At 38.0% G+C, this 12471-nt stretch overlaps 1 protein-coding gene across 1 annotated transcript; it reads right to left on the reverse strand.

Moving 5' to 3' along the window:
- Positions 1–2361: 2361 nt before the first annotated feature.
- On the reverse strand, positions 2362–3692 carry LOC149090700 (uncharacterized). Its single transcript, XM_089264750.1, has one exon. It carries the CDS (start codon positions 3549–3551, stop codon positions 2646–2648), a length of 906 nt encoding a protein of 301 aa, XP_089120876.1. The 5' UTR covers positions 3552–3692; the 3' UTR covers positions 2362–2645.
- Between the last annotated feature and the right edge of the window lie 8779 nt (positions 3693–12471).

Here is a 12471-nt window from a genome sequence, read left to right on the forward strand (position 1 = left end):
GTCAGAGGTTTATGGCCCATTTCCATGGCCCTCAGATCAATGTCAATTGCCAAAAGCAGCGACGCAGCCGAAAGAGTTGAAGGGAGTGAGCCGAGCACGCTGCACTCATAAAATCCATGCATCCTTTCCTGCTGCTGCTCCTGCTGCCGCTGCTGCCGCTCCTGTTGTTTGTTGTTTTTTTATGCAGTCGGCGCATTGTGTGGCCAGAGCAAACGCTGATTGCCTCGCACTCGCACTCGCCCTGGCTCTGGCTCTGGCTCTGGCTCGGACTCAGGTTGCTCTACTCATCCTTACTTTATGGCCCCGTTCGATCGGGTCTGCGGCTCCGCGACGGCAACCCTTATTTCATTGGAAATATTTCGGCGCTGCACTGCACTGCACAGCCCACTCCTAGCCGCGCCCCGCTACTTACCCCGCCCACCGATTCGAGCCGGTGCGCTTTTACAACTTGTCAGTCATTCGAACAAAACTAATTTGCATGTCATTTCTTTAGCACACTTGAAATTTTGAGCATTTTGCACGAAGTGGAGAAGGGACATGGGACACGGCATGGCATGGCATGGCATGGCATGGGGGTGGTGCGCTAGCAGAACTATCGACTGAGCCCGGCCCAAGCACTGCTGCACATCGGCAAACAACTCTGCAAAGCCTCTAATTGAACCACGGAACCTCAAGCTCTTTCTGTGCACTTCGACGCAAGGACGACGCGACGCTACGCGACGGACCGAAACTCAGCTGTCAATTCAGATGCCAAAGCGAACTCATCTTTAAGAGTTTCCAACTGTTTATTTAACTTGGATTTTAGATTTCTACAAATGTCGAAGTTCATTTCGTATTTCAGATAGATTATGTAGAGTTTTGAGTTGGAAATATATGTTTATGGTATATAATCGATTCAGTATATAGCTGAGTCAGGCATATAACTGATTATATAACTTTTATTTTACATTCATACAAATATTCAATGTAACTTTGTGTACTTCAATATACTTCAATATACTTCAATATAGTAGAACTGAGACAGAAAATATACAGTGAGTAACATTAATATTCGGTTTTTCTATTTTTCAACTTTGAATGCCCATAAGACATGTATAAGGGATATAACTGATTCGCACTTGAGCAATCCCATGGTATGTGTAATCCCATTATCCATGTACATATATTACATATATTTCTATCTACGACTTGTTTAATTAGCGCGTGTTTATCGCTCTATTTCTCTCTCTCTCTCTCTCTCTCTCTCTCTCTCTCTCGGTCTCTCTCTCTCTCTCTCTTTCTCTTTATCTCTATCTAAGTAGGTATCTATCTATAAATCCATTTATCAATCTACATATTTATTTATCTATCTATCTGTCTATCTATCTATCTATCTATCCATCTATCTAGATATATATATATCTATATATGTATATCTGTCTATCTATCTATAGATGGATCTATCTATCTATCTAACTATCCATATATCATATATCTATGTATCTTTCATATTCTCTTTATCTCTCACTTTCTCTTTCGCGCTCTCTCATTTTCTCTCTCTCCCTCTCTCTCTCTCTCTCTCTCTCTATCTGTTTCATTTTCTCTCTGTCTCTCTAGATCATAAGATCTAAAAGGATCTCTTGTGCTTATTTCGTTCTTTCTCTACCACCTTATACAATACATATATTCGTTGTATATCTATTTCGATTCAAATACTATTTGTTTTGTTTGACTACATTTGTATCTTCCATTTATATGAATACTTTTATTAATATGAGTATATTGGCTTTGTACAATATCCATCTTACTCTGCGTACGTCCAATCGTCTGTCCGTCCGACTGTCCGTAACTTTGTCCCCATGACCACTATTGAAACTAGAGGTATTTGGAATATATACTGGTGTATGCTCTCGAATTATTTAGTGTCAAAACATTCCCTATCCACCCAGTAAAGGCGGGGCACACTGGAGAACTCAGAAACTATGGTAGTTGAAGTGCTAAAGAGTTGAAATTTGGAATCTACTTCAAAGAGATGTGGTGTAAATACTTATGTCCACTGGAGGCGTGTCAAAGCTCTACTTTCTACACTTTTACAGTCAAGAACTCGAAATTGATTAACATCCTATATTGATTTAATAATATTTTGTATATATACCAATTGAGGAAGGAATCTGGCTGGTATATGAGTCCTAATCGAGTATTCTGCAGCCTGTAAAACCCTAAGAAAATGTTCATTTTGTTAGTTACTATAGATTCATACAAATATAGGACTAGCTGAATGAAGAACTGATGTTGTATGAAAGAGCAAAGCATGGTCCAATAACTGATAGCCCATGGCAAAGAGATGCTGCTGGAGATGGATTGAAATGAAAGTCGTTTGGGTTTCTTGGAGCGCATACATTTTACTTGCTTCATTTGTGCGTCCAACGATAACACGTGCACTCGAAGGCAATTTTGGATTGGAAAAGGAATTGTTGATTAAAATGTGCAAACAAAATGAAACACGCCAACAATTAGCGAATTTTGTGCGAATAAGTAAGCCGAGATTCGAGTACTGAGCGTCAGCAACGCAGCACCTCCAACTCTTGCAGATCCCTGCAGTGCCCGTCTCCTCCAGCTTCCCCAAGAGCGGCAGCCCGGTCTGCCGGTGTGCCCGTTCTCTGCATCTATATGACATCGCCGTCGGGCTCCGGTGGCGACGGTGAGGGCGCATTGTGCTGTGCCAGCTTCCGCTCGTAGGCATCGATCTGGGCGGCAATAGACGCCAGCTGCTGCTGTATGAAGTCGCATAGCCGCAATATCTGTTGAACGCTGCGCTCGCGACGCTGCTCGAGAGTCTCGCGTCTTGGTGGCTGGATCACTCGCTGCGGCTGCGGCTGCGGTTGTGGCTCTGGTTGTGCCGGCTCCGCCGGTATGCCATCGCCGGCGCCGCGTAAATGCGGCGCCAATGGCGCCTGAACAATGATCTCTGCATCGCCGCCGCCCATATGGGCCATGTGATTGCCGGGGGCGACTGTGGGTATGCCCACCACATGATTGTTATCGCCAATGGTGCCAACATCTCCAGCCTGGCCCTCATTGCCCATCGCACCCCAGCCGCCGGCCAGGTGCCTCCTTGGCAGCGTCTGTCTCGCATAGCGTTCCATTTGGGTGCGCAATGGGTTTGTCATTGTCATTGGCATTGTCATTGGCATTGGCATTGTCATTGGCATTGTCATCGGCTGTGGCATCGGCTGCGGCATCGGCTGCGGCAACATCATCGGCATCTCCATGTGTTGCATATAGTCAAAAATATTTTGTCTGTGGCGACGGCGTCGATGGATCAAAATGGGATTGTAGTTGTTGTTGTTTCTGTTGTTGTTGTTGTTGTGAGTGTAACTGTGGCTGTTGTTGTTGTCGCCGCCGCCGCCGCTGCTGTCGTCGTTGTTGTTGTTGTTGTTGTTGTTGCTGTTATTGGCAGCAGCGTATGTGTAATCGATGTCGTTGTAGCCAGTGTTACTGTTGTTGTTGTTGCTGCTGCTGTTGCTGTTGCTGTTGTTGTTGCTGTTGCTGTTGTTGCTATTCGACGCCATTGCTATTTTTGTGGACGTTTTGAATTTTAAAACCGAAACGGAAAAGTTTTGCGAGCGCCAAGCGAATTTCTAAAAGTTTGAAGCGTGCTTGTAACCCGATCTGTATGCCGATGAAATATAACTGAAAAACATTGACAAACATTGACATTAGCCGGCCTCACATTGAACGCTCCAGCCACGCCTGCTCACACATATTCCGGCACCCTAGAGCTGCGGCTTTTACTGGCGGCAAACGTGCGAGGTGAATGGCAAACATTGCGAAATTTCAAAAGAAATAAAATATTTATTTATAAATTTTAATATTATATAATGATATAAACATTTTTTTAGAGTTTAATCTTATATATTTACTTAGGTTGATTAAGTAAGTGTTTAGTGAGTTAAGTGTAAGTTTATTCCATGGGCTGTCGATTGCGGGCGTTAGACTAGCGAGAAAGAGATGAAGAACGGAGTTGACATCATGAGCATATGGAGAGAGAATTAGAGCCAAATCACTAGAATTAAATTATTTAAATAAATAAAAAAAAAAAATATTTAAAAAAACAACAATTAATTTTTAGGATTTTGTATACCACATAATAAAAAAAATAAAATAAAATAAAATAAAGATGGAAAGCGGAGCTGACATCATGAGCATGTGGAGAGAGAATTAGAGCCAAATCACTAGAATTAAATTATTAAAATTATTTAAATAAATTTAAAAAAAATTACAAAATACTTTTTGGGATTTTGTATACCACATAATAAAAAATATAATATAAAAAAAAAAAAATCCTAAAGTAAATCATATCATTATTATAATATAATTTCATTACTATAATTATTTTATTAAGGAAATTCCCTTTTTTTTAAATTTTATTTGCAATCTCTCTTATACCAAATAATAAGCAAATCTTTGAACAATAACTGTCAATAACCAGATGGTTATATTTACATATATTTACATATATTCATAACATATATAAATAACTCAGTCTTTTCTCTATTTGGTAAGCTTAGTATTTTTTTGTGTTTTGCCGAGAAGTCCAGAGGCTAGAACATTGCAGTGGTCATATAGCCTATTTAAATACCTCTCTCTGGTTTTTTGAATCTTCTCTTTGATAAGAGGAAGTTTGAGACAATTGCGGAGGTAAAAGTTTGTCATACACCTAGGAGCCACAGTTATAGTTCTAAGTGTTTTAAAAGAAAACTTATGCAAAGTGTTTAAGCTAATCGGCTTGAATGCAGAAAAAACTTGCGAGGTTCATGCTCTGATATAGGGATTAAATAAAAAAAAATATCACTTAAGACTCTCGAACGCCTTGAATGTCAGCTAAGCAAAGTATGTACGTAATTAAAAAATAAAAAATACATAAACAATAAAATAAAATAATAATAAAAATAAAAAAACAGAAATGTTTTCATGTTTAATATCATATGATATTACAGTAACAATAATATAATATTATTATTATAATATTTCTCTTGCATATATAATACTTAATGATTGAATAGGGTAAGTAAAATATTGTCAAAGCCGTATTCCAAGTGGATAGAATAGTACATAGGAAATGTTTGTCATATAGAGAGACAATGTTTGATTAATTCTGTAAAGAAACTCTTGGCAATTCTATAAGCTGAGCTCAGCTGATATGTCATCTCGCTCTCTCTCTCTCTCTCTCCCTCTCTATAGATATATACACATACCTTTTAATGTTTACGCATTCGTATAGTCTTACGCCAAAGTCACACACTCACACACACACACACACACACACACACCCAGAGCATAACTGTTATGTTAAGCTTTAGAATAATATGCATGCTTGTTGGCAGGACATCGTCATCAAAGTGGGAAGGCAGGCAGGCAGACAGCCAGGCCGACAGGTAGCTAGAGGACAGGACAGGACAGGACAGGACGCCAAAGGATACTGGAGAAGCCGCCCAAAAAGGGTGCAGGGAAAAAAATGGAAAGAAAAGAGAGAGGCCAAACACAAATCATATTACAAAACTTTACACGCTTAAGAGCGCATGTAATTGGCTTTTGAAATGTGCGCGCGGCAAAAGGTTAACACGTTTTGGTTGGCAACCAGGAGCCAGTGCGGGCCGGACCCGGCCCCGGACCGGGCTGTGAGTGAGTGTGTTAGCCAGTGGCCAGGACAATGCGAGCGTTGCGCTTTGGGCCCCGAATGTGCTAATAACAATAAGTGTCCTTTGTGCCAGTAAAATGTCGTCGTGTCAGTGTGTTCACTTTTGAAATATGAGTCGACCAGGAGCCCGGAGAGACAAAACGGATTGGAACGGGCGAACGACAAGGATCCAAGGCAAGGACAACAACGCTGCCTGGCCGTATGTCGGGGCTGACGGGGCTGACTGGCAACCCTCCCGTTGATGCCACTGGCTAATTTTCGACGCCGCCAACAACTTAGCGTGCATTGTTGTTGCTGCTGCTGTTGTTGTTGCTGCTGCTGCTGTTGTTGTTGTTGTTTTGCTGTTGGCGTTTGGTTATATCCTTGAAACTTTTTGGCGCTAGACATGTGCTCGTTTTAGCTGTGACGTATATTTAACATGCCACACCGCAACTCCAGCTCCAGCTCCGGCTCCACCGAACAATAGACTGCCTAACCGCCCATGCCAGCCACGCCCCATCCCCCTCATACCTCATGTATATTACGATTTTTGAGTGTTGGCATGTTTGCTGTCAGAAAATTGTCAGAATTTTATGGCCCCATTGGAAGTACATTTTGCTTGATTCCAATTCTTTTTTTCTTTCTTTTTTTTTTTGTATTTATTTATTTTTTATTTTACTTTGTTGTTGTTGTGCGCTTTTTTGTTTTGCTGTTGTTTTGATTGTATTTAGTTGTTGTTGCTTGCGTTTTAATGGTGCTGCACTAGAAATTTCCAGCGGGCTCGATGATTGCAAACAATTGACAGGCCTCTTTTGGCCAGACAACAAAAACAATGTATAAAATAAAATAAAAAAACTTATAAATAATAAAAACAAAGCAAATTGCCAATTGCTTTACCTAGGCAATTGTGCAATATATGAATATATATAAATTTTAATCTAATTTTGTTATTTATATTGATGGTGTTGCAGTTGTTGTTGTTGTTGTTTTTGTGTTGTAATTACCTAAACATTAAATGCAGTTGATGAGAGTTAAAGTGGGCAGAAGAGCTTGAAGAGAAATTGCAATTCAATAGGTGACTTAAATGTGATGCTCCAAATAATTTCAAGATATATTGTATATAGTTTATTTATCTATTTTATTTTATTTTTATTTTTATTTATTATTTTTGTGTATGTGCATACATGTATTATTTATTTTTATTTTATTTTTTTTACTTGAATTTTATTTACATATTAATGTTTTTTTTTTTAATTTAATTTTTTTTTTATTAATTTTTTTTTTTTTTTTTTTTTTTTTTTTTTTTTGTATGCATGTATGACTGCAAAATAATTTGAGTATAGCTGTTTATCATTTTTTTATTAGTATTATTTTTTTTTTTTTTTTTGTTTTTTTTTTTTATGTATGTCGTTTTTTTATGTATTAAGTATTCATATGATATTTTTCACTTAATTAGGATCTCTTAAAAGCATATATATATAATATAATTTTTTTTTTTCATTTTCCATTTATATATTAAATGTATTTTAAAAAATATTAACATACATTTTATATTTTATTATTATTATTTTATTGATTATTTATAAATAATTTTGTCTCCAAATATATTCATGCCCAATATTTAATATATTTATACATAATATATAATATATATATTGAACTCATAATGCCTTTCATCTCTCTTTACATTTCAACATATTTAATATACATTTGTTTACTTCATTTTCAATTAATTTATGATAAAGCCAAATCGTTTGAATGATTTTATTAATTTGCTCTGTGCATGCGCCGCCCACAAAAACTGCCAAAGGCGACGAAACGAATTCTGTAAGTTCATTGAAAATGTATATAAATATCCTTTAGCAGTGTAATTATGCATATTTAATTAAAAATTGTTTATAACGTCTAGATGCAGTACAGAATAACTCTTGACTGTAAAAAATACAACAACAGCTTTGCTATGCCTCTGAAATCGTGAAGCGACGGCGAAATCTATTAATCATTTAATATAATAATACCGTAAGTATATAAATCATATAATATAATAAACCAAAGCTTAGCCTTGCATTGAATATTGTCTACAAATTTGTAGTTGCAATTTATGTTGTTTTTTTTTTTTTTCTTCAATATATAAATGAATTAAAAAATCATCGTGAAAAGTCTTACTAATTTCTGTAGCCTAACAATCTTATCTATGTGTTTCGGTATATCAAAATTTATTACAGCTGAAATTTAGAGTCAAACTTTTTAAAGGAATTCCCTATTCCAATTCAAATTCAAATTCAAATCCATCCTTGACACACATTTGGGCAATGGCCGCCCAAGGGCTGGATTCGCACATATTTTAATGATGGCACTCAGAGCACTCGCCGTGCTTTGCCAGTGCCCCGTTGCCCCGTTGCCCCTTTGCCCCTTTGTTGAGCGGCTTGGCTTACATGCGGCTATAGTGCATTTGCATTGCCAGCTATAGCGTGTGTGTGCGTGTGCGTGTGTGTGTGTGTGCCGCCATTGTTTGGTTATCTAATGCTCGCCAGGGGGCCGATCCCCGGAAAAATACATCATAAGTCGAACGCAGCGAGTCCTTATTCTGCTCGACTGTCTGCATATGCCTGATAATGTGAGTGTGCGTGTGTGTGTGTGTGTGTGTGCCCAACGTTTCATGCATGCGATCTCATGCAGGCCAGCCTCCCTCCCTCCTCCCTCCGGCCATCCCTGTCAGGGCGTGCAACCCCCTTCCATGGCGGGCATGGCTATGTTTGAAGTGGTTGTACGATTTGGATTTTGATTTCAATGCCACTCAACTGGCCGCTGCCGCCCTGGGAAAATCGCCTTAAACAGTCCATTTCGTAAATGCGAAAAACGCGACCGACAATCGACAGTCGACAGTCGACAGCCGACGTACTACTGCAACCCCGGCTCGACTCGGCTCGGGCTGGGCCAAGCCAAGTGCCAGAGCAGGAGCTGGGGCTGGGGCTGGCCCGAATCACAGGGGGCTGTTGCTGAGTAGCATCAGTCGCGCATCAGTCGACCCATTGGCCATGCACGGGGTGGTTTTTTCATTATCATTTGCCCAGCACATAAATTATTTATTGTTAGCGATTTTCCAAAAAAAGATAACAGTAGCAGCCAGCAGCCAGCAGTCGGCAGTCGGCAGTCTGAGCAGAGGCTGGCTTTTATTTACTTTAGTCGCGAATCTGGCAGGACGAGCAAGCCCGGATGCCAGGACACTGTGTGTCTCTCACTTACGAATCTGCTTTACAGACACACACGCACACACACACACACGCACACACACTCACTCACACACTCACACACACACACACATGTGTCAGTGACCACTCAATGTTTACCACTCGATATAGTTGCCGTTTGTTGTTGTTGTTGATATTGTTGTTTGTGTTCGTTCACCCTAAATCGACACCCCGCCATTTCGCTTTGGCCCGGATACACATAAATATTTATAAGTTTATGCCTTTGCCGCATTATGCGTTCTACTTACCACACACACACACACACACACACACACACACACACAGCAGCCAAATGAATATGATATAATTTAAGTAAATAGCTAAATTTATATGCATGTAAATATATATATATGTATATATGTATATAAACTGTTGCATACTAATTAAGCCAAAATGCAAATACACAAATTCTTGTTTAATCCTCGTTTAAACGCCAATTCAATATGTGAAATATCAATTATCATATGTCACAAAGTTGAGCATTTATTTTGCTGCCATATCACGTTCAGCTGCCAACTATGTACATATATATGTAAATCTATATAAAGATATATCCGTCACTTATTAAGTGTCACTAGAGTCAATTAGCTAGAGAGATTGACCGGCCTGGCAGCTGATTAAAGATATACGACTTTCTAGAGCGCATCCTTATACCAATAAATATATAAAAATGTATAAAATATTTTTCCTTAATTTTATTATTTTGATTGCAAATATAAAATGGAAAGAAAAATCAAATATATAAAAAAATAATAAAAATAAATAATAAATAATAAATAATAAATAATAAATAATAAATAATAAATATTAAAAAATAAAGAATAAAAAAAAATAATAAAGAATAAATAAGAAATAATAAATAAGAAAGAATAAATAATAAAGAATAAATAAGAAATAATAAATAATAAATAATAAATAATAAATAATAAAAATAAATAATAAATAATAAATAATAAATAATAAATAATAAATAATAAATAATAAATAATAAATAATAAATAATAAATAATAAATAATAAATAATAAATAATAAATAATAAATAATAAATAATAAATAATAAATAATAAATAATAAATAATAAATAATAAATAATAAATAATAAATAATAAATAATAAATATTCAATAATAAATAATTTTGATGATAAATTAAATTGGAAAAAATCCAAACCTTTTTTCCTTGTACATTCCTTTTATGCATTCAGCATTGCTCAAATTCTACATAACATTTCGTTAACATCTTAATATCGCCGGCTGCTAATAACAGCATTGACGAATGCTCTCACTTCATGTTCGACTTTTCAGCTATAAGTTGTAAATTGGCAACGAGAGCCTTTTATATTTTATATTTTTATTGAGTGTGAAATCAAAGAAGAAAAAAAAGAGAGCACGCAAACACAATAATCTGCGACCGTCTGCCCGAAACCGCCAAACAACACCACTACATTAGTAGCTCCCAAAAAAAAAAAAAAAAAAAACAAAAAAAAAGTAGAAGAAGGATAAACAATCGGGCAACCCCGCCCGGAATTGCAGGCTTCTGGCAAATAATTGGATGCAATGCCCAATACACAATGTATCGCTCTCTCTCTCTCTCGCTCTCACTCACACTCTGCTGTGACTACCCGCAAGAGCGGAAGTTAACTTGCGTGGCAGGCCAGAGCAGCCACACCGCCTACAGTCCCTCTCTCTTTGACGATGCTGCTGCTCCTGCTCCTGCTCCTGCTGCTGCTGCTGCTGCTGTTGTTGGCGGCTCGACGCGTTCGGCTGTGGTTCAAATTTAATATTCACTTGCGCAAATAATCCACGCAGTCGGACAAGGGACAATGGACAATGGACACACAGACGGGGTCAGTCAGATAGGCAGACAGACAGCCGGACGGACGCACGGATGGACGGACGGACGGACAGTCGGTCAGACAGACAGGCTGGCAAACACAATGGTAAAATGGCGCTGCTAAGCTGACAACAAACTGGGAGCCGGGGCACTGCTGATGGGCTGGCGGGCAGGTAGCGGGGCTTCGGTACCGGCACGGCCACGCCTACTGCAGCCGCAACTGCCAGCTATGCAAACTGCAACTGCAAGTGAAGTTTGTCTGCGGCAAACCCCACGCCAACCTTTGACTGCGACTGTGACTGTGACATTACGGATATCACAATGTGTGCGTGGCCGTGTTATGTGTGTGTGTGTGTGGATGGGTGTGTGTGTGTTGGTGTGTGTGCCTGTGCGTGCGTCTTTGCCAATCTCAAGTTTCCCATGCAAATGCAGTGAGCTCTTAATTAATATTAGACGGCGGTCTAGTTCAAAAGATTTATAAAGAAAGTAGAGGAGTTGCGTAGTAGAGGAAATACTCTCGGGAACAGGAACAGCTCAGAGTAAAGGAACAGCGATTAGAGACTATTCTTATACTTGGAATAATTTGCCTAAAAATACTTAAGAAACTGAGATTTGCCGGAAGAAACTGCCGGCCGGACAGATGAAAATGTGAAGCAACGGAGAGAGCGTTGGACGAACAGACAAGCGGACAGACGAATGAATATAAGAGCAGGCGGAGAGACTGAGGGGAAAACAGGCAAACGGACGGATGAATAAACGGATGGATGGAAAGCAGAACAGGCGGACGGACGACCAAACGGACGGAATATGGAGCTAATGAGACGGAGCGGCGGATGGATGGATGGAGAATCAAATGGATATATGGGGGGGCCCACATATGTACAGTAATATACTCGTATATGATTCGCACGATTGTCCAGACCTAATGCAACCAATAGCAGGCAAAGGCTATCATATAGTAACAAAGATTAAGACTATGTTTTATATAAAGATTTTTCTTTCGTATTTAATTCAAATCTGTTGACTTGGAAATAAATATTTTGAGTTGCCTAAAGAGCGATTGACAGTTTATATTGATTTATATATATATATATATATGTAAAATAAATAAATAGAGTAAAAATTATGGATTTTTAAAAGTAAGTTCCTAATCAAATATATGATATATAAGTATGTTAATAGACATAATACATCACTTGTATAATTCAATTCCATATAAGCTTCATTTCTAAATTATAAATTTAGCTTGAGGTTACCTTATTTGTCTTTATACAGAGCTTAGACTTATATTATGCCTAAGCAGCTGAAATATCATATTTACATAGAATTTAGTTTAAACATTGCACCACTTGTAAAAATTTAAACAAATATTATCTTCTCCTAGCCATTGAGTTGGAGTGACTTAAAGAATATTATTATCTAGATGTTAGGCTGATGAGCTCCAACAGATTTTTTAAAGAAGAATAACTCCAACTCCAACCGATAAGGATTGCCTCATATTCTATATACAACTCATCTATCTACTACTTATAGACTCCTACCTATGACCATAATACAGTTTCAGCAAACGTATGAAATTCTTAAATAAATTTTTAAGAAATGAACATTATTAAATGCAAAGCCCATGTCACTTGAATTTGTCATCTTAGCCACACAACGGACACGGCTACAACATTTGAATCTATTTAAAAATTAAATCCATATATGTATACTCCATATAGTCTACTT

This window comes from Drosophila navojoa, chromosome X (genome assembly GCF_054131105.1).
Source record: "Drosophila navojoa isolate 15081-1374.11 chromosome X, UAZ_NAV_1.0, whole genome shotgun sequence".
In the NCBI taxonomy this organism is placed as follows: Eukaryota; Metazoa; Arthropoda; class Insecta; order Diptera; family Drosophilidae; genus Drosophila; species Drosophila navojoa.